Here is a 24198-nt window from a genome sequence, read left to right as displayed (position 1 = left end):
ATTTGTAAATTTCTTCGCAAAGTAAAGCGCTGCTTCATCACACAAGGCCGTCGCACAAAAGTAGTGAAAACAGCTGGTCTACTGTATAAGCACACTTGTAGATCGTATGTTTTCACTAGTTTAAATCAGTTAAAAGATTATAAATACAAAACAGTTTTGGACATACAAGGTTTCCACCCGACAATGACGGTATACATAATATATTGACATCACAAAGCAACACATGCAACTTGAAAGTTTTCTTTTTCTTTTTTATTCAACATTTAACAAGTCAAAGTAAACCCATATCACAGCAGTTCATTTGAATGGTTTGGTTACATCTTCTCGTTTTAAAATTCCATTACATATTTGATCATCTCTTCTCTCAACAAACAGCGATAACATACAAAAAAACTAACAAAAATACACTAATAACCTCCACATCCAGTATATTCAACCTAAAAAAACAGTGACCGTATCCACACAAAAATAGGGTAGATCTGATTATATTTCCATTTCGAGAGATCAGTGTATGATCATTTTATATAGACACTTAGGTGCTTTTTAGAGGGAATATTGTGGTATACAGTATATATTCATATTTACGTCAAAGCCACGGGGTTGACACAGAACACACTTACACGCACGCACACGGAACACACACATGCACACTGTCACTCACAAACGAGGGCACGCACACACCTGTAGTTAAAAACTACAACATGTACAACATGTCTGACTGCATAAGGCTGACCTCATCGTACAGTGGTTCTCAACCAGTGGTCCTTGAGGGGGTTCCAGGTGGTCCCCAGGTAAATGATGGAGAGTTGGTAACCAAATGGACCCTTACTGTATAGATCTTTAACTCTTGAGAGCGTAAAATGACATTTTACACTCTCGAGAGTTAAATTATTGTTAAACATCTGCATCTTAACTAATTTACAAAAGTCTACATGATGACAGAATGTAGAAGAATTGTTATTTTGATAATTCTTTGCCTATTATCTCTTATCAATACAGCATGGAATTAGCCAGTAGCTATGCCCCTCCCCTAAAAGCTTTTGTCCAATGCTAGCTTAGCAACCGGCAGCTTGCCAAGGCTGTTGCCAAGGCAAACCTTGGCAAGCAGGAAGTTATTCTAAGCTAGCATTGGACAAAAGCTTTTTGGGAGGGGCATTATGCATATCCACTGGCTAATTGTGTACCATAACAAACCATAACGAACCATAACAAAATATTCAACGTTTTGGGTCTGAGAGGCAGAATCTCATCAAATGGAGGTCCTTTGACATGAAAAGGATTGAAAACCACAGTTGGAGTATGTGATGCAAAAGCAACACAACTGCAGCTACAGTAATCAGATTATCATATTAACTCCTTGAGATCACAAATGTCTTCTAAAAGGTTTTTCCTACAGTATGTCATTAGTGCTCAAACGTTCATGTCAAGGGCCCCCAGAATGACTATATGCATTTGACCGCTGACCCCATCTCAATGTTTTGTTCCAGGGACCCCCAAAAAAGCAAAGATTTGAGTTAAAAATGTTTGCTTTAAGAAATGGATATATTCAATGATTTGCGCTATTTATAAAAAGCCAAAGTATAAAGAACCAAATTGTGCAATATATATATATATATATATAGCTCTATCGATTACTCACCCCATGGAGACTTTGTCGCATTGATGAGCCAATAATATGAGGAGACTCTTTGTGTCTCCATAGGGAACAAATTAGTTTCTTTGTGTCTCCAGTGGGAACCACTGCCGGTCATCAAAATATTGGCTTAGGAATGCGACAAAAACAAAAATATATCCGGGTGAGTAATCGATAGGAAAAACTATCCCATTAAGCCCTGTTTTATACTAGCGTGTGCTGTATATATATATACACAATAAATTGTCGTGCAAAGTACAAGCTGACAACAACACATTGCTATACATTCTGAGCTTGTAGAGATTATTTTCTAACATTTTTGAATATGTTGGAAAAAATGAGCAATGAAATTGCTCAGCTATAATGACATGCCCAAAATAGGAACACCAGGTTGCAAGTGGCTAAACTGTTTTGCACAATGACACTTTGCTAGTCGTTTGGGTCGTCTAGTTACCTTGCCATGATGCAAGACCAAACATTGGCAAGATATTTTTGTTCTGTTGCTGTTCATTTGAAATTAATATTCACAAAAGGAACCGTCTCCTCATTGATTTGAGTCGCACTGTGAAACAGCTCTCAATGTCACTCTTAATTGCAACTCATGAAGCTAACATTTCTCTTTAAAAAATACAAAAGAATGCCATAGCGGGTTTTGCTATTATTGTCAGGAATGTGCATTGTGTGCGTTTGTTTATGTGCTAAACGATTGACTTTGAGACCCGTTTCACTGTGCATTTAAAGTCAATAAGTAGAGTATTTTGTAGTTGGTGCACAACATACATAGTAAAACATACAATAAATGTCCCAACACATAATGCGCGCACTCACACACAGAGACACGCACAGACATACGCACGGTCGCATGCGCGCGCGCGCACACACACACACACACACACACACACACACACACACACACACAGTAAACATCCTTGCACAGAGAATCCATACAGGACCACGACGAGGCACAACGGGACTTGGCAGAGTGACATGGAATGTTCCGGATCGTTGGTTTGTGACGGTGATGTTTACCATCACTAGTCATCAGAGTCCTCCTGGCGGTGGGAAGGGGAGGGAATTAGCTGTAGGGACAGTCTCTACAGTATACAGTATATATTGTAATGGTTTAACCAGTGAGCCATTAGTGAGGTCTTACCAACATGGCTTCTGTGTTGTCGGTGTCTACCGGTGACTCCACTGCATTCTGCACCGCTGTAGGGTCCTCGTCCTGAAATAACACAACATCCAATGTAAACAATGCAGACATATCACCTTATGTCTCCATCTTTTATTTAATTTTTTGTAAATTAATGCCCTGCTTTGCCATACCACAGTGTCACACAAAAATAGCCGATCTGCAAGCTCAAAACGCGGCACAATGGCGCCACGTTTTGTGCATGTAGATCGGCAATTCTTGCTACTAATATCCTAAAAATAGCAGTTTTGGACATAATGAGGCTTCCACCCGACCACCGATGTTACAGTACAATGTGATTAAGCGGCACGCTATCAGCTTGCGTGTCGTTTTTCCGGGGTTACTGCACTGGCAACGCGTTGCCAAGTGACATACATACGGACAGACAGACATACACACTCGGTCAGTTGTTGGAGCGGCTGGCACAGCTCAAAAATGATTGGAAATAGTGAATATAATCACTACTTTTGTGCGTCACGATGTGTGTCGCACAAAAGATTTAGTACGGCAATAATTCACAAAGTTTAAACATGGATATTATGAGGTTTCTGCCCGACAGCAACGATATATGTAGTATACCAGGGGTCTTCAATGTTTTCAGGCCAAGGACCCCTTAGTTGAGAGAGAGATGAAGCAGGGACCCCCACAACCTTTCCATAAATAGTTTAATTGTTTGACAGCACAATCATCAGTGTATTTTGGATTAATTTCAATTTGTGTTCTCAGATATTTAACCACTTAATACTCAAACTTGACCTTTCACTCTGTACTTAGTCTACTCTTTTCCCCCTCTACACCAAAGCTCTTTGCCGAAAATAACAGATCTACAAGCTCACAACGCCTCGCAGCGTGAGGCGCTGTGAGCTTGTAGATCTGTTATTTTTGTCTAAAGTTCTCCGAATATGGACGCAAGGGTTCAAATGGTTATGGAGAAAAAAAAGTTTCTATTACACAAAGATTTGGAGGACCCCCTGTAGTAACTTTGAGGACCCCCTAGGGGTCCCGGATCCCCTGTTGAAGACCCTCGTAGTACAGTATACTCTATGAACACATTGAATGGCAATGGCAGTCCCTTCATAAGGACCATTATTGTTATTTGTTAAGTCATGTAACAGTGATCATTTCACTGAGAGAGAGATGAGGAAAGAAGAGTTAATGAAGGAGGAGAGTGACGATGTATCCGCTCTCCTCCATCCAGCTGAGTGGAGAGGCCTTGATTACGCCCATGCCATTGGACTGACCTTCCCTAATGAGACACAGGTTGAAAAGACGGGTGGTGTGTGTGTGTGTGTGTATGTGTGTGTGTGTGTGTGTGTGTGTGTGTGGGTGTGTGTGTGTGTGTGTGCGCGTGTGCGTGTGTGTGTGTGTGTGACGAGCCATCAGCTGACACACACAACCTCCTCCTGCTGCTCCATTTAACACCACCCGTCGAGTCTCCATCTGTTCACACAGCAGAGCCAGAGACATGAGCCCAGGTACAGTTCAAAATATACACCCACGCAGGCACACACACACACACACACACACACACACACACACACACACACACACACGCGCGCGTAGACATATTCTCACATGTATCGTTAATAACTGCCTAATGACCTTTCCACCACAAAACTTGTTTGTGAAAGTTGCATCAAATTAAGAGCCAGTCATAATCACGTGTGAATATGTATGAGCAGTACGAGTGTTATGTAAGAGCAACATGGCCACCATGATGTGAATATGGTTAGTTGTTGTGAAGGATAATAGCAATAAGTCACCTACATCTACTCTGGTGATACTAGCTTCTGGGCCATCCACACGAAGCACTATAGCACTACATACAGCTGTGTGTCCACCAAAGCATTTCTTCCCAGCTGGAAACTTTGGTGTAGGCGGAATAATGACTAGAACTGTCTGGGTACTGGGTCAGTGTAGTGTCTTGTAACCACATATATCCACGTTGTGTTTTTAGATCCATTTGAAATGGATTGCAGAATATGTCAAGTCAAGTCACCACTTGATTTGATTGAATTTTTAACCCATTCAAATTGGGAAAGCATCCGTGTCGTTTCAGATTTTTACATTGCCTATTCAAAAATAGCAGATATACAAGCTCACAGCGTGTCACTTCGTGCCGCGCTGCGAGCACGTAAATCTGCTATTTTTGATCATTTTTGAAAGATCTAGAAAGAGCGAGAACTATTCTGATTTAGTAGGCATTTGTAGAATCGGCCTCAGAGTCTTAACGGGTTAAATAGAAAATAATTTGAAAAATTCACCTATAACAACAACAGGCTGCTCTCCAGGTTGAAAGTGGCTAAGAAGCTCTTGGTTTTGTCCCACAAAATGTCTCATGACTAGGGATGGGACGATAAGCGATATTGTCGTTTATCGTGATAAAAAACACTCACGATAATCGTATCGTGAAATCGCCCTCCGTCATGCACTGGCTACAATTCACCTTTTTTTTCTTCGCTGAGCTGCATGCATATCCGGTACCATTTAAACCCTCTATTGGTAAAACGTACCTATAATATCCATACTTATACAGTCTTTTTTTCACTCTCTACCAAATCTCTTTGCCAAAAAATAGGCGATCTACATTACAAGCTCGTAGCTACAGTACGCCTACGAGCTTGTAGATCGGCTATTTTTTGGCAAAGGTTCTGCCCCAGGATAATGGATTTTGATTACTGCGATAACATCGTAAATCACGATTTCTTTTGTCACAATAATCGTGATATGAAATGTTCACATGGTCCCATCCCTACTTAGAAGCCAGCAGAGCCTCCAGCTGTCATTCTGGATGTCTTCAGATTCTCAACTGGCTGTTCTGCTCTTTCATCCATCCCTGAAACCCCGTCTCCTGTCTGTCTGTCTGCCTGATTGGTCGATGAAAAAAAACTAAAAAAGAAACTGCTCACATGAAATGCACTGGTTGATTCAGTGCCAGAGCATCCAGCTGCATGGTGAGTGATGCTGACTCGCTTTGCATCTGTCTCACAACGTACACGTCTGTCATGTCTCATCAACCTTGTTTTTCCTATTTTTAATGCAATCAAAATGAATGGGTTGAAATGGCTTAACAGCTTGAGACTGCCAATTGAATTCAAACTCTCTGCTGCTGTCTGTCCATTAACCATATACGTACATTCGTACAATTTACATTTTAGGCATTAGAACAGGCTTCAGCTGATCTCTCGCTGTCTTCGGAGTTCACACAGCTCCTCCAACTGTTTATATCAGCGGTTCTCAAACTATTGGTCGCGAGACACTCGTGACCTGACACTTTCACCTCAGTACTGTAGTACATCACAACAACTCAAGATTGGACACGACATTCGGACACGAATGTCGAACAAACTAAAAACACTAATATACATACAAAAAGCACACCTCATAACATAAAAACATCAGCTATAATAAGAGACTATTATACCAGTGTTTCCAAAAAGGAGACCGATTCCTTGTGGCACTGAGGCAGGGGTTAGTTGTTAATTTTCAGTTTTCGCCACCTAGTGGCGGAAAAAATTACCTCTGGGAACTCAGATTGGGGGTTAGTCAGCAGCGTAATAATAGAGTTGACACAAAAATGTATACATCAAGTTTCTCAGAAGTGCATGAAAAGTGTTGCACTGCTCCACCTACTGTATATGTCTACTATGTCTGTTACACACTTAATATGCCCTACTACCCATATAACCCAAGCTGGCTTAGCCCAACCCAACCCAAACATAGCAAAAAATATAAAATAGTATAAAATTGGACTTAAAGTGTTTAATGAGGCTAAATCCATTTTAAATTGTATTTCCACTTGATTCATCTAAATGTCACGTAAACTACAAAGCCACTATAGAAGATAAAACGTCCAATTGGATGATAATTAGAAACACCACAATCCGATCACTTTCAAATTAAATCGGACGCTTAGGGAGCTTTCGGCAGCAATAAGGTGGGAAAGCGTCGGGACATAAAACTAGCTGATTGCTTCATTATAAGCAAATGTTCAAATATATTTGGTTAAAATGCCTATTGACTGCCAGCAGCATCAAGGGTGTCCGTCCTTGAGGTCCCAAAAATCATTTAACGATTTCCTTCAATATTAGTTTTCACTAATCAAAGCCAATTAGTAAATGTGGCTGTACATATTTTTGTGTGCATGTGTGCGCGAGTGCACGTGTGTGTGTGCATGTGTGTGTACAGATCCGCCAGTGCTCTGTGTCTTATTAAGGGACAGCAGGATGAGAATCATGACTAACACGCATACAAAACACTAAAGTGTTCCACTCTCCCAGGGACATCTGCAGTATTTTATTGGCTTATCATTTCGTTGTTGTCGGGTGGAAACCTTGTATGTCCAAAACAGTAATTGCTTTAATTATTATTTTAAAAACATTTTAATGTAGCCGATCGAATTATGTTCCATTAAACCTCCTTATTAATCCAGAGATGTATACCTTTATCTTTGTATGTAAAGACTCAGCCAATCTCTTAGTTACACCAACATTATTTTTTATGATGCACTTTTGTATTTTATAGCTACTTTAGGAGACAGGCCATCGCCACACCAGTCAACATGTCCACAAGCTGAGAATTTATCAATGCACTAAAGACTGCAAAAAAATCGACACTGTCAGTGATAAGTGATGCAGTTCTACATCGGTTTTATCCAAGGAGTGTGCATTACATTCACCTATTCACACACACATTCATACACCGATGGCGGAGGAAGCCATGCAAGGCACCAACCTGCTCATCGGGAGCAAGTACCGGTAGAGCTTCAGTGTCTTGCTCAAGGACACTTCAACAGTAACTAGGGGGAGACGGGATCGAAATGGGAACCTTACGGTTCCCAAGCGGTCGCTCTACCTCCTGAGCCACTGCAATGAGTACCTCTATTCGTCACCGTACTGTATTGATTATATAGCCCCTCGTATCTGTATCCAGGCCAGTTCACTTTAGGGCACTCGGGTTGTGCAGTGGTAAAGTACCCGCCCACCACCGTGGAGTCTAGGGGTTCGAATCCAGTGCTGTGTTCTACCTGTCACGCGGGTATACAGTACGCTGTATGCTGTGAAGACATTTCTTTTGAAAAAGTGTATGCCCTCGTGAACCTTTCCAAAGTAGCTTATCTGATAGGCATTATGCACTGGTGTATGCGCTGGCCACACGAATAGCCGCGGATCATAGATTATAGTATGCCCTCAAAAAAAGTCTAGAACACACCACTGTTCGAATCCACCGCGGTACGGTACGTACGGCTTCAGCGAACGTCTGTACCACTCTGAGCTAACGCGGACAGTTTCTGTATGCAGATGGGCGGGCGCGGCAAATCTCTCAGCGAGTCTCCAGCCAATAGCATGTGTTCTCCTCCTCCCACCCCCCTCTGCTCCTCTGCTCAGCACAGAGAACGCTGCTGCGTCATGACGTCAACACATTTGGTGCGACGCTCTCTGCACTCTGATTGGTTAGGGAAATTCTACACTTACTACAACAGTGATCATAACGCGATCGCCCATGCTTCTTTTTCTTCCGATCGCCAAAAGAAGCGATCGCCAAAAGAAGTCTGGGTTTCCGAGGCTAGTCTGTACCAACTGAATTTGTAGGTGGGAAGCCGTGCGGGGAGGGTGATGCAGTATTTGTCACTGCACATGCTCCTACCGGCTGGGGCGGCACCTGTCAGCAGGCAGTGTTGGGCGAGAGGAGTAGGACAGAGGCTCTACCACATCCTCCCGGTGGGGCCTCCTCACTTGGCAGGTGAGCCAGTAGGATACAACAGCAGTCACAACACACAGAAATGTGTGTGTAGGGAGGAATAATGAATTGTCATAACATGACCCCGTTACTAGACTCTCTCTATGTCTTGTTTTTCAGTCTGCTGAATGTCAATGTAAATAAATCTAAATGTATTTTTTTTATTTATCTGATTCCCTGGTCTGTCCTGACCGCAAGAGACAGCCAGACACAGAATGTTAGCAAACAGAAATACAGGGAATTGCACAGACGGTAAGAAAATAAAACATCAAGCAACTAGATTGCCGTGGTAGACTGGCAGTGGACAAACTGATGGCCCGGCCTGACAGATGAGAAATGTAGCACACCAGCCGACAACGTGAAAACATTCTTTTATATGGAGAGGAGAATGACACATAACAAATGTGCGAGAGAGGAAGCAGAGACCAGACTCAAGGTCAGGGGGCCATTTTGACATGCTGATGTGTGGTGGCTGGCAGTCACTGTCATAAAATGGGGTCTGGAAACTATCCTCTGTGTTCAAGTGAACCTGTGGGCCCTGAGGATATTACAAGTAGGCCCCCAAATAATTGGCAAAACGCTAAGATTCTAATGATAATGTTAATGTAACATTAACTTAGACCTGGAAAGCATGATGTGTCACTTTAGATATTAACCACTTTAACCATTATTTTATACTTCAGCTATTCAAAAATAGCAGATATAAAAGCTCATAGCTTGTAGATCTGCTATTTTGTTTTTTATCATGAAAATGTGTGCAAGTCTTTGAAAAAATATATATTTAAAGCGAACATTTGTAACTCAAATCTTTCTTTCTCGGGGTCCCTGGAACAAAATATTATTAGCTGGTGGTCCGGCTCAAATACATAGTCAGAATTCTAGGGGTCCTTCCTTGACATGAAAAGGTTTGAGCACCACTGATATAGAAACATGCGTTTTTAAGAAAACCGTTAGGATCTAGAAGACATGGTAAGAATCGTCCTCAGGTCTTAATGGGGTAAGCCCTGGATACATATTGATACGATGGGGCTGTATAATCAATACAGTATGCTGAGGAATAATATGCCGATATTCAACTGTGTTGATGTGTGATGTTTGTGTGTGTGTGTGTGTGTGTGTGTGTGTGTGTGTGTGTGTGTGTGTGTGTGTGTGTGTGTGCGCGTGCGCGTGCGTGCGTGTACACAAGGCATGTACACAAGGCATCTCACTTGTTTTGCTGGATCTTTCTTGACCAATCCCGTGGCAGCAACAATATTGCCTGCCCCCTCCACTGTCTTCTGGGCCACCGCGGTAACCCCGGTAACCACTGCCCCGCCCACCTGGGACACACCTGATACAGTTTTACCTGCAACTAGAGGAGAGGAGAGGAGAGGAGAGGAGAGGAGAGGAGAGGAGAGGAGAGGATGGGGAGAGGGGGGAGGGGGGAGGGGAAGAGAAGCAAAGAGAAGAGATATAACGGTTGGGTTGTCTTTTACATTGATGTAAAAATGACAATATCCTACAACTATGTTTCAGAACGGTAGCTGATGTGTCATATCCCAACACATTCTCACTCTAGAGTCGTACCATGGTGACAAGTTGGGGGAAATCTGACTGAGAATTGTGCGCTAGTAGAGCTGCTATTTATCAAAAGACTTTTATACATTTGAAAACGTTCTACTTTTGAAACCAATTCTTTTGTACTTTTACTCAATTACATTTTGAATTCCGGAGAGTATTTCTACATTATTATATCAGTATTGATACTTTTACTTAAAGGGGCACTGTCACCTAAAAGGGTACTGTCAATTTAAAAAGTCATCTTAAAATACGAGTTAATATTTTTATGATGACGTTGTGGGAATGCGCAATTATAAGCCAATCAAATTAATTGACTGTACTTAGACTACTTACTGTACTGGTCAGCTGTTGTTGGGGAGCGAGGGGCGGATTACACTGTGAGTTTCAGACTATTTCAGACCGTTTTCAGAGAGACCACGTGACCTACTGTATCATTGTGACCGTCAGGTCGCATTTACTATCAAAACCTCGACCAGCTGTCCCTCTGTCAGTCTGTCAGTCAGTGTCACACGTCACACGTCACACGTTTGCCCTGCTCATATCTCCGCAACCGTTGCCCCGATCCATGCCAAACTTTGCACACGCACTCCTTGGCTGCCAAACCACAACTTCATTTCTCACTTGGCTCTCTTCTAGCGCCACCATGAGGCCGATTCTTGCAAAACACATTTTTGGACACTGCTCCTACAATTTTTGCCCTAAAATCACGCAGATCGATACACAGTATGTCTACACTCATCTCATCAACATGGATCTGTCCCATTTAGCGCCACCTTCAGGCCGATTTTTTAAAACACATTTTTGGACACTACTCCCACAGATTTTGCCCTAAAATCACGCAAATCGCTACACAGTATGTCTACACTCATGTCATCAACATGGATCTGTCCCATATAGCGCCACCATCAGGCCGATTTTTCCAAACACATTTTTGGACACTGCTCCTACACATTTTGGCCTAAAATCACACTGCAACCTGACGGTCGCTTATCTCCCGATTAGGGAGTCTTACTGGTACTATTATAATTTCAGGGCGTGTCAGCGGGCCTTTAAGCCACTTCCACCACTGCTTCTAAAAACATTCATAACAATAGTGGCATCAGGAGCAGACTTGAGCCCAGTGATGCACTCCAGAGCGAGTTGTTAGGCGAGCGAGTGGCCATGCAGAGACGTGTGAAGTCCACTTCTGCCCACACAGCGTTCCAGTTGCATACCACTGGGCAGAGAATTGTAAAATCAACATGCGATGCGACCAGACCAGACCATCCCGCCGCTTAAACGTCTGGCCTGACGCAGGGGAGTCCTGAGTCCTGACGTGCATCAAATCCTGTCCCAACTCGTCACCTCTTTTCAGGGTTTATAGGCTTGTGAGACCGCTAGGGATGGAACGATATGAAAATTTCATATCATGATGATTGTGACAAAAGAAATCGCGATTAACGATATTATCACGATAATCAAAATCCATTATACTGGGGCGGAACGTTTGCCAAAGAATAGCAGATCTACAAGCTTGTAGATCGGCTATTGTTTGGCAAAGACATTTGATAGAAAGTGAAAAAAAGACTATCAAGTATGTACTGTATATTATAAGTACCTTTTACCAATTATAGAGGGTTTAAGTGGTACCGGATATGCAGCTCGGCAAATAAAAGGTGAATTGATCCCAGTGCATGACGGAGGACGATATCACGATAAATTAAATCTCCACGATACGATTATCGTGAGTGTTTTGTATCACGATAAACGATAATATCGCGTATCGTCCCATCCCTAGTGTCCGCAAAACCACAATGAGACGAGTGACATGATATGAGGCTTTAGAATGTTGAAAGATACTCCTGTTTGTAGGTTGAAATATAAGGCCTACCAAAAGCCAAGAGTACATCCATATTAACTGGATTCCAGACACACAAAAATCAGATAAAGCTCCAATGTGATTTATACAATAACCAAGTGAGCAGTGTGCGATGCGACGCGCTGTGCGTCGAAGATTGTAGATCGGCTATTTCCACTATCAATTGTTCTTTTTTAAGTATAAAGTTGTCAAGTATGTAAGTAATTTATTTGTATATTTAGTTAAGAGTTAAGATCTGTTTATTTGACAGGGACCGTGCTCATTAATGGACATGTCAGTTTTCACTTCAATGTTTATGTGTCATACCTGCCATGTGCAACTTCAAAGCCTACAAGCCAAACAGGAATGTAATTGTCAACGGCAGAAACAATTTAATGGTTAATCGCAATTATTTGAGTGACAATGAATCGTTATTCGTGACAGCCCTAATCACACTGTGGTTTGATGTATACACTTCACAAACACACTCATTAGTCTTTTGAAATGTAAACATAAACATGCTAAGTAGGGATGGAGCCCTAAACAAGGGTAGCTCGATAACAGATTTATTGAGTACCCTGTATCAATAAGCTTTGGGCTTATCAAGCTTGTTATCGAGCATAGCGACCCATGATGTCATGTTTAAACAATCAAGACAAGAGGCGATCAAGAAATTATAGTTACAGTAGGCCTACTATCCATAAAATAAAGCCATTTAACACTTATCGCACACTAATGAATAATTATTTTAATGATATTTAATGATATGTGTTACTTTTGTCAATAGGCTATATGCATATACACCATTTTGTTCTACTTCCGGGTGTCTTTCGACTTCCTTCACAGGTGTTACTGATGATACTAATGAAGGGTCTGTTCCATTCTGGTCAAACAGAGTCAGGGTGCTGATATTGTGCATGTTGGCTCACTGGAAACACTCTGCTACACCAGTGGGTCTAAAAGTGTCCTTGAGTGGGTTCCAAATGTCCCGATACAGGTGTGTAACTCTGAGAGTGTACAAATGGAAGCAAATGGACCCGCAAGGGTCCATTTGATTCCATTTGTTGAGAGTTATGGGGGTCCTTGAAATTAAAGAACCACTGTACAATAAATCAAACAGAGCCTTCATTAGTATCATCAGTAACACCTGTGAAGGAAGTCGAAAGACACCCGGAAGTAGAACAAAATGGCGTATATGCATAGAGCCTATTGTCATCTTCATAGATGGTAGTCAGCAACAAACTCAACTGGACAATAAAAAAGGACACCAGTTCTGTTCAGAATTTGTCATCTCATATCCTTCCACAAAATATTAGAAAACGCCCAATAGTGGGCTCGATAAAAGCCCGGCTCAATAAGCAGGATCGATAAGGTGCTCATTATCAATAAATATTAACAAGCTCCATCCCTAATGCTAAGGATGGGAATTAATCTAAGATGTTGTCTTTTTAAAATGCTAATACGCTGGAAATGTCATCACAGTGAATTTCCGTTGGCGGAACAATCATGAATAATCGGCGGCATGAATGACATGACTTGTAAAAAGCTGGCTACTCCACTAACACACCGATGTTCCTTCTGAGACTGTCTATTCTATTGCCAGTGGGAACATTCTCACACCTTTACGAGCACCAACTAAAGACAGAAAAAGTGAACATGCTGACATTTTTGTCACTTCAATCTATCTTGAACAGGAACAAGGCTTGGTTTGTCACACTCTCTCAGTCACAAGGGTAGCAGTACTGTTTGATGACAGAAAAGTGACAGTGTTGTTGCCATTAAAAGAGGAAGAAGAACAACATCAAAAACGGGTTCAAAGACACAGTGCCATTGCCAGATGGAAAGTATTTTTTTTAAAGAACAGAATTAGACAATATTGCTACTTTTTTCCCTTTATTTATGCAGAGAGACTTTATCATTTATTACTACCTTATAATTTAAGAAGAAAATACTTTTTTGAGCGGTGCAAACCGCTCCTAATGTATGTTTCTCTTTGTGTTAGCACAACATTAGCACGGACCAATCAAAAGCGGTTCAGTCCATGACGTCACGTGTTAGACAAAAAGAACGGACCAATCGAATGCCGCTGTGTCCATATCATGGACACAGCGGCATTCGACTGGTCCGTCGCCGTTCTGTCCATGACAGAACCAAGGTTATAATAGTTTTGGATTTTTCCATTAGTTTTTATTTTTATTAGTTTTGAGGTTTTGTTTTCAATTACAGTTTAGTTTTAATTCGTTTTTAAAGTGAGGTTGCTAGTTTCGTTTCGTTTTTATTTTTTGAAAATGCTTAGTTTTAGTTTAGTTTTTATTAGTTTTAGTGTTAGTTTTAGTCTTTTACGTATTTGTCAGGGGTGAGATTAAAAAAGCTCCGGAAAAAGTATTGTCTAATAAAGAAAATCAACAAAACATCATATTGTTGAGAGTGGCAGGAATGTTGAGAAGTAGTATGTCTTTTTATTTCCACAAAAGACGAAAACTAAGGAGATTTTCTCTATAATTTTATTTTATTTTAGTTAGTTTTGTAAACACACAATATCGTTTCAGTTAGTTTTCGTTTTTTTAAAAAGCTTAGTTTTTATTTTTATTTCAGTTAACTAAAATGTTTTTTTCATTCTAGTTTTCGTTTTTTAGTTAGTTTTCGTTTACTATAATAACCTTGGACAGAACGTGTTTAACCAAAGAATTAGCACGGATCAACATTTAGCACTGACCCAGAGCCCTAGAATGGAGAGTTAGGCCAACTACGTTCACTTCATGGGGCGAGTCCAATGGCGGCTCGGGAGGTGCTTCTATAGTGACAAATCTCAGAACCGGAAGTCTGCCAAATGAACGAGAGCAGCTGCTCAAAACATCATTTTCTAACGACTGTGACCTCTATAAAAAATAATCGATTCAGACAAATGAAAGAAAACATATCACAGGTTATTTCCTGATATCTTATTTTCTGATTTGCAAACGATATAATTATATTGATGTCTCACCATAACAGAGTACATGCCTTTCATTGCCTTACTTTCAGCCGCCACTTGGAGGTGCTATTGTGCATGTTAACAACATTATGACGATGCAGTGATTAGCATCGGCGACAAGGCAACTAAACATCCCGACTTTAATCATCTTAAACCATGTTATTTTATATTGTTTTTTGGCAATAGTATAAAGTAAATGTTAAAGAGACTTTAGTTATCCCTGTACAATACTTTAAAATGGTTGTCATGTTGTGTATTTACCTAAAAATGCAGATATTCGCGACGCTTCTATTGAAACCAATATTATTAATCTCCCGCTTGTCACTTTAGAGCTGAAACACGACGCAGTTCATTTTCTGACCCCTCGGTGACACCACTCTCTCTCTAAAGTCACTCTGCACTGACCAATCAAAAACGTTCTGTCCATGACGTCACTGAACCTCAAACCAGCTGACATCAGCCCACATGCTGGACTTTTCTCTAGCAGGAATCCGTCCCAAAGTACATGGACAACCCAGCTCTGTGTCACAGAGACCCTTTGCGAGAATTACAACGGCCCGGTCGATCTCATCATTCTAGACACTCTGGATATCGTTCATGCTTTTCAGAACAGAGTACCTGGTCTGAGAGGTAGCATACCTACTCCACACGGAGACTGCTCCCCTGAAGATTGTTAGTGGGTCATTTTGAGTCCTCTGCCCACAAGGGCAGGGGTCATCGCCATCTTGGCATCTTGCTCTGACATCGCGCTCTGGCTTCACTTTTGATGTCACACTAACAGAATCACTTTTATGCCCATATTTGAAGTTCCCTGATGTCATCAATGTTAAGCCCATATCTAACAGGACTTAATATGGTAATGCCCATATATGGAGGCCACATTGGCCACATACCACACTAACAGAATCCATATATGGCCAAGACAGCCCATATCTGTGTGGCTGGTTCTACAGAAAGGGATCTGCATGTATGGGCATAAAAGGGTATGATGTCAGATGTCATAGAGTAGACATCATAGGACTTTCACTTAACAAATAACTGTAAGCATGTTTGGGCTCTCACAGCATATCTCCATATACAGTACATGGATCTCCATATACTGTATGGGTAGCCATGGGTCTCCATATTAACTGGTCCGATATACATCACTGGCCAGATGGCCAGGAATTGGCGCAACCTCACCCTTTAGGGCGAGGTTGCATGTTGCGCTGAGGCGTCTTACTAGTAGATAGAAAGATGACTAATGTTACAGGATCACAGTGGCCACATGAAGTCTGGGATCCCCATTGAAACGTTATCATTCCCTTATTGATCCTGAGATCCACGTGATTCTATTTATTTCTATCTGATCAGTTGTGGAACGTAACTAAGTACATCTACTCAAGTACTGTACTTAAGTACAATTTTGAGGTACTTTTACTGTATTGGAGAGGAGTATTTCCAATTTGCTATACTTTTACTAGTGAAATAATGCCCTATTTCACTATACCCAACCAATTTACAGAGCTTAATATAAAAACAAACATATTTTAACATTCAATATGACATACTAATATGAGGCATCATTACATAACCACAGATTCAGTAGGAATCTGTAGAAAGTAGGCTATAATAGCCTAAATGCTGCTGCTCAGATGTTGAAGATGTATGATGTGCTATAGTTATTATTAAAGTTATAACAGGACTGCCAGGTCTACAATGTAAGGGGTAATAAATAACTAAATGCAACACGTAGGCTATAGTTTCAAGAAATTACATTTAGATTTAAATATAGGCTATATATACTCCTGTCCTGTACATATATTAATTCTTACCTGTCGTGACTCCATCCTTTGTTTTGGTGCCTGTCGAAAAAAATATGCAAATGAAGCAGAGAGTTAACCAAACTGAAAGCCCACAAACTAGGCTACAACATTAACTAAATAAATAAATGTTATTTTTTGGAATTTGTAACTCCAGTCTGAGTTTATACAAATGTGGAATGTGGTGGAAAAATCCATATAACAATCATTGTGGTATTAATTTATTAAATGTATTAGATGATGCAATTTAAACCCACTGCAGGGTTGACATCATCACCTGTTCCTCCCTGTAAAACCCCTTACAAACAGACGACTCACACAAATCTATTACAATATGCCGACTGTGTGTGTGTGAATAGAGACCATGTAAGGAGTGACCATCTGTTGTTACCTCTCTGTACATCTCCTGGCTATGTATAAATGTGTGTGGGACATGGGTGTTTGGGGGCTGATGGGGGAAGCTCTGAAGGGAGACAAGTCTCTCTCTCTCTGCTGTGATGAAATCTACAATAAAGTATGAAGTCTGATTCCTGACAATGCAGTCCTGCATCTTCCTGTTTGTTTAACTTATAGTAACATCAACAACTTATATTACAGGAACCATGTATACAAATGGAACCAAATATGTGTAAAAACTCTCAGAGTTAAATTGTTGTGTGCATAATAGGCCAGTGGTTCTCAAAGTGGATTCCAGCAGGGACTCAGTGGGGTCCTTTATGGACCCTTACAAGTCTGTAACTGGGTTCATTTGGTTCCATTTGTACACTAGCTGTCACAGTTTGTCAGAGTTAAGGGGAGACCTTGAAATGTTAAAGTTTGGGAAACACTACATTGTTAGGATATATAGCTATACCCACCGACAAAGATGACCCCATCTTTGGTCATCTCGGCGGCTCCAGTCACCCCCTGCTTGGTCTTCTCGGCGGCTGCCACGACCCCGTCCTTTGCTCTGGAGAAACCCTTCATTAACGCGTCCATGGCCACGTAATGTTTCCTTTTTTGACTTGACTCCCAATTCCCAATATAGTCACAAGAACAGAGCAGCTATATAGAGCACACAGCTGTCTGGATAAGAAAAGAAATGGAGAAAAACACAAGCCAATATGAGTAGGTCAGTATGTTTTCTGGCTTTTGAAGCACCGTCTGTCTATAGCCTATATCTCTATTTGTGGTGAAACGTGTCAACGTGAGAGACGCTTCTTCTCTCTTTGCTGCCACCGCCCCTGTTGTTATATTTCCAGTCTGACAGGTGGAGCGAGAATAAAAGAAACAATTATATTTCTAGTATTTCCTGCTTTGTTTGTTGGTAAGGCTTGGCTGAACCGAAATGAAATGAAATGAAATGAAATGCAACCTGTAATAATATGGCAGTCTATACGATTTGCGTAATGCATGGTTGCCCTACTATTAGCGTTAATAGGCAATTAGCTCAATTCGAGTCCGGTGTGACGCTGTCAACATTAATATTCGGACCATAAACTACCCTCGAACCCAGTCTGGTTTTAGGAGAGTGAGACACACAGAGCGAGATAGTGAGAGTGTGTGTGCGCGCGGGGGAAAAAAAACCTTTCTATACAACGTCGGATAATAATGTTCCATCCACGCACCTGTTTGATCCTGGAGATGTGAAACGTGATTTCTCTTCAGAGAGGATTGAGGAGGAGGATGGATGTGATTCCAAAAAGGGGGAGATAGAGATAGATTATTCAGCCCTTCGAAGTCTACAACTCGTAGCTTGGCGAGCCTTGGCTACTACTACAACCAAGAGAGGAAAGACTAGACTCACTCTACAGGTTGAAACCGACACGGCACGCACGCACGTCCTTTATCGTGCACGCGCGCGCGCGCGCTCTAGCTGTGGTCCTGATGCTGAGGAGAGGATCTGCCAGCTGGTGGTGACAGAATGGATGCTGCTGTCCTCAACTCTCCTCCCCTCCCCTCCCCCACTCCTCTGCCTACTGCCCAGTAAGGTTTACACCACAGCATTACGTCGCTCAAAAACAATGTTGTTGGTTGCATCATTGTCTGTAGTAGGCACTATATAGCCTGTCAGGGATTCAGAATTATTGACATTGATTGACACTTTTATTATGTTTTATTGACAAAATGCATACCTGTATGCGACATGCGTAAACATCTATTTGGACAGCTACAGTAGCCTATGGTTGTCAGTAGCCTATAAAGGCCTGTCCATTGTATCTCCGAAATGTGTGTGTGTGTGTGTGTGTGTGTGTGTGTGTGTGTGTGTGTGTGCGTGTGTGCGTGTGTGCGTGCGTGCGTGCGTGCGTGCGTGCGTGTGTGTGTGTGTGTGCGCGCGCTTAGTGCCATGTGTTGGGTCCTATTAGGTTGTAAGCTACATAATAGGGCAATGAGGAAAACAAGCACATGGTTTTACAGCCTATGCTCTAGCCCCACTATAAGGTGTTAAATGAATTCAAGGAATTAACTCACCACCACATCTTTGAAATCAGCTTGGTGGCACTATACCAGCCCACTTTACATATTGGCTAAAAGCAACATTTATTTTTTCTCTGGATTACTTACTCGCATCATGACACAGTTTTTTCTTGCTACTCTTATTTCGTCTCTCAACACAAATTACCACACATGAATGATCTCTGGACTTGTGTGATGAACACACACAGATTTTTGATGGAGGGGCCTGTTTTACAACAAATGCCAAAAATTATCATGAATGCATCATCTGATCGACCCCAAATCACACATAGGGAGAAGCACAAAATATGACAAAATGATTTATTTTTCTTTCAGTCATGCGACAATGAACGGCCACACTGGACACAGCTGGAGAGAGGGAGTGAGACAGCGTGGTTTGACCTTACTGCATCAGACAGTGTACAGTAAGTGTTATTATTGGGATATTCATTCTGGTACGTGATCATGCTGTGACATGACATTTCAATAAAACATTGTTACATGCAAAAATATAATTTCTGACATCCAATGCTGCTATGACAAACAGTTGCATTCATTCCACCACCTCTCTTTGTGCTCCGTTAGCCTACTCAAACATTGCTGCTATCGTAGGACAGCAGCTTCCGACATTACAACACCTAATCTAAACATATACATGTTTAGATTAGTACATATACAGTAAATACAACACACACATATATCCACCTCTTTCCTTGGGAATTTACTGGAGATTTTTTTGCACCACACTTCCGGTTAACAGCAGACATACAAGCTCACGTCGCGTCGCAGATGCAACCGCTGTGAGCTTGTAGATCACACTCGGCTGCGGCGCCGGAAGCAATGCACGATGGGATGTTGGAAAGTTGTGGATACATTTTCACTTTTTTTTCTTTCAAAATGTTTCAAAAATGGCAGATCTACAAGTTCTTATAGTGCAGCACAAAGTGACACGCTATATATATATATATGTATATAGCTAAAATCTATAAAATGACATACTATTTTGATTGTCTTAAGTACCAGCGCTTATGCTAGGAACAGCAGCTTCAACTAGAACCCGGAATTGGCTTCATTTCCAGCGAATGAAACTTGCCCCTGGATCTCACCCCGAACAAGGCGTACAGCACAGGGTTCAGGCAGCAGTGGAGGTACGCCAAAGTCTTCGTCACAGTCTTGGCCGTTTGCACGGCATCCGTGAACCCACAGGCCTGCACTGAGAACGCGGTGAGGGCGTCAACCAACAGGGAGATGTTGTACGGAAGGTGACAGGCGACGAACACCGCCACCACTGCCAGCAACACCCGAACCTCCTTGTGTTTTTGGAAGCTCTCGGTTCTCAGCAGGGTGACGGTGACGGCGGAGCAACAGAACACCACGATCAGCAGAGGAAGGAAGATCCCCGCCGCCATCTGGGTGCCGGGGACCAGCGCCGTGGCGTTGGTCTCGAAACGAAACCCGCACACGTACCCCGTGTCAGGGATGGCTGCCGATGCGTCGGTTCTGTTAATCGCCACTGTTGCGTCATAGTCTTCATATTCCTCGTAATGGTATGTAGCGCGTGGAAGGAACACATGGTATGTGTCGTAGAAGTAGAATGTGGGGAAGGAGAGAGCGAGGGCCAGCAGCCAGACCACACAGCAGTTCACCCACTTGCAGAAAGGAGAGCACAGCCGGACGCTCCGCCGTGCCAGAACAAAGGCGACATAGTGGTCGGCGCTGACGCAGGCCAGCAGCAGCATCCCGCTGTACAGGTTGACGCTGTATGCGCCGCGGAGCAGCTTACAGGCCAGCGGGCCCGCGGTCCAGCCCCACGCCTCGTTGTAGACAACGACAGGGAGTGCCGCGGCAAACAGCAGGTCAGCCACGGCCACATTCAGCAGGTACACGTCAATCATGGACTTGTAGTGCTTGCAGAAGGCGTAGGTGAGGATGACCAGGCAGTTGCCGATCAAGCCCAGGATGCAGATGACAGAGAGGATGTAGGGTCCCGCCACCAGCAACACCCCGTAGCTGCTCATTTCACATGGCTCAGAAATGTCATAGTCGTAGGCATCGTAGGGATAGTCATCATAGCCCTCTACACTGCTGTTGGAGCTGTCATCAGCCCTGTCCGCTGATGGGGTGAACATGATTCCCCTTCTACTGTAGCTGTGAGGGGAGAGAGAATGCAGAGGAATTGGATTTAATATACAGTAAAACCAGAGTATTAGATTCCTGTACAGTACAGCTAGTACGATTCCGCAAGTACTGTAATGCTAAAAGGTTAACTCAAAAAGCCCTGAGGGCCTGTTTCCATTGTGATGCTATATGTTCAATTCATCTAGACATACAACACATACAATGCAATACAAATCATCAATACCAGTAGCCATTAAAAGGTATATTTACAGAAAGTGGTTGATTCGTGTTCTTGCATTTCATAATAATACAAATGTGAGTGCATGTGATGTCATGAGATTGTTGGGCAGGAGAACTCAAGATGTTAAATGAGATTCACCTGGGAGCTGTTACAATGGCTGACTAGTTTCAGGTGGAAGGAATTGTGTGAGACACGGAAGCTGTGTGACAGACAGGTTTTGGCATGGGAACTCAGTGATGCACTACACCGGAGAGTGGCGTCATCCGGCAAGGCTAGCCAGGGAATACTTTATGCTCCCTTCATGGACAACTTGAAGGATCCATGTTACCCCTGACCACAGCAGATTAGTATTAGTTTAGTTTATTCTGCATCACATGAGCAAACAAAGACCGGTGCTGGCCCAAGGAGAGGACTCCAGCCCAAGAACGGAGTGGCAGCAGAACACTATCCTGAAGTAGAGAGACCAGTAAAGCCATCAGAATCTGTTAAGATGCTGTTTTTTCCTTTCGTTTTTGCGGGATGTTCAAAAAGGGCTGAATAGTTGTAATGTCTACTCAAACAGGCTCCAAAAACAAATACTGTAGGTGCATTTGGAAAATGTATTACAGATAGACAGTCTCAAGAAGAATGGAGTCATTCTGTCAGAGTCAGACCAATGTCAGTTTAGGGTAGAAGCCATTGCACTGCTTTTCTTTGTTATGGTATGCACCTGGGTGGTGGACAAAATGATTTTTACCAGAGTCAGAGAGAGCAATGCCAGGAGGAAAAGCCGTTTGTACTAATCCACTCTACAGTATATTAGTAAAATATGCGAACCGAGGTCAACCTGTGGACAATGTTCTTCATGCCTGCGTACAGCTGGGTGGTAAGTCTGGGTTCATCAGTGAGTATTGTTTGATTTGATTGTTTGTTTGGAGCCAACAAAGCTACACTTACAAAGTAAAAATCACACCCAATGTGAAGTGAGCGGTGGTCGTGCTTGCATAACGTCTTCAGACTAGGATTTGAGTCTAGGATGTACAGGCTATGCTACACACACACGTTTTGCTATGGCAAGATGCTGAGGAAAAAGGCTACAGACTTACGACATATGACATCACTAGACAAACATGGTGCTACGTACACACATTTTGCTATGGCAAAACGCTGAGGAAAAGGGCTACAGACACACGCACAGCCACGTATAGGAGCGGTCTACCACCGCTCATAAACCCGATCTCGTTTGGACATTTGGACAAAAGAAGACAGTATTAGCACACCTTGGACCCACGTTTTCTTCTCACCTGGAAGTCCTGCTCCTTTACCGGACAAGCGGAGCACAATGGAAGGACAACTTTGATCGTTCCTGAATCCTGCCTGGAGCACAACTTTGGTTCGCAGCAGCACAACTCGTCTGTTCATTTCCAAGAGCGGCTTCCCCCCTCCCCTTCCCGAAAGGACCGGAGCGCCCCTTCATCAAGCACGGTAAGTACTCCTTTGTCCACCTCTTCTCACACCCGGACGATGGAGACAGGTTCAGTACCTTTCTGACCTGTTTTGGAAGAGGTGAACAATGGAGTACTTACCGTTACTACATGGAACGACAAAAGTGGACGAAGCCTCAGAGGAGTTGTATAACAGGAGACGTTGTTGTGGTCATGGATCAAAATGCTCCTCGTGGATCGTAGATTATGGGAAAGGTGATGGGGACTTTCCCGGACAAGAAAGGATTTGTACGTGCTTGTACAGTTGAAGACAATTAAAGACAGGGCAGTTGGAGCGGCCCATATCCAAGCTCATCCTGCTCCAAGAAGCACTGTAATCTATGATCAGCGTGCCATTGTTATGGCACCCCTCCCCTCCAGGTGAACCCGCCTTGCCCACAACCAGCTATAGGCACACAGGCCCATAATTGTGAAGGTGAACAATTACTCAGTCAAAAGGAGCCGTGCAAAAGGAGCCGTGCCATAACAATAACAAGGAAATTGGCAACCAAACAGTTGCTTGATGGCATGTTATGGGCACTGAGGGAGGTCACACGTTTTTTTACCGTTCCTTTAATTCTTTTTGCATAAACAAAATGTTTGCTGTGCCTTATGTGAGAGTTAATAAATGGGAACCTCACCCAACAGCAGTTCTTTGTTTGGACATTCATTTTCTTTGTTTATTGAACGTGTCGATAACGGGGTTACCTGTGCCCAGCCGAGTGGCTGTTTGTTTGAACTACAGGGATAAAAAGAATATATATATCGATTTCTCTCCCCATGGATTTCTTTGCTTTTGTCGCATTCCTATGACAATAATTTGATGACCAGCAGTGGTTCCCTAAAGAGCCTGCTTTGTTCCCTATGAAGACACAAATAGTCTCTTAAAAAAAAAGAAATGGGGTGTGTAATGGATAGAAAAGAAAGGTCATTTTGGGGAGGAACTATCCATTTCAGGTATTTTCAGATCGGGGTCCACGGCCAAATACAAATTAATTTGGGGGTCCTTGACATGACAAAGTTTGAGAACCATTGATTTATGTGACACATTTCTTCAAACAAGACTCCAAAGAGGAATCAGATCAATGTGTTCTGACATTATAATGAAAAACTAAACAAGAGGCATTCATGAGGACAGGACAGCTAATTCTTATCTTCCTGTGTTTGACAGCTGTAGTTACTACGACAACCACTGACACTTTC

General features: G+C 42.5%; 2 protein-coding genes across 2 annotated transcripts; both read right to left on the bottom strand.

Moving 5' to 3' along the window:
* Positions 1 to 2667: 2667 nt before the first annotated feature.
* Positions 2668 to 17715, bottom strand: LOC308299546 (uncharacterized protein; the record flags this gene model as incomplete). The annotated part of the gene is made up of 5 exons (XM_080743343.1): positions 2668 to 2685; positions 2787 to 2858; positions 9773 to 9915; positions 16750 to 16779; positions 17595 to 17715. The coding sequence occupies 5 exons, from the start codon at positions 17713 to 17715 to the stop codon at positions 2668 to 2670; spliced, it is 384 nt and encodes a 127-aa protein (XP_080599469.1).
* A 2504-nt stretch (positions 17716 to 20219) lies between these two features.
* LOC308299545 (C-C chemokine receptor type 6-like) lies at positions 20220 to 21302 on the bottom strand (the record flags this gene model as incomplete). The annotated part of the gene is made up of 1 exon (XM_080743342.1): positions 20220 to 21302. One exon carries the CDS (start codon positions 21300 to 21302, stop codon positions 20220 to 20222), a length of 1083 nt encoding a protein of 360 aa, XP_080599468.1.
* Between the last annotated feature and the right edge of the window lie 2896 nt (positions 21303 to 24198).

Source organism: Nannobrachium achirus, assembly GCF_963921795.1.
Source record: "Nannobrachium achirus genome assembly, chromosome: 15".
NCBI lineage: Eukaryota > Metazoa > Chordata > Actinopteri > Myctophiformes > Myctophidae > Nannobrachium > Nannobrachium achirus.
The sequence above is the reverse complement of the archived record's forward strand: the minus strand, read 5'-3'. Positions and strand labels throughout refer to the sequence as shown.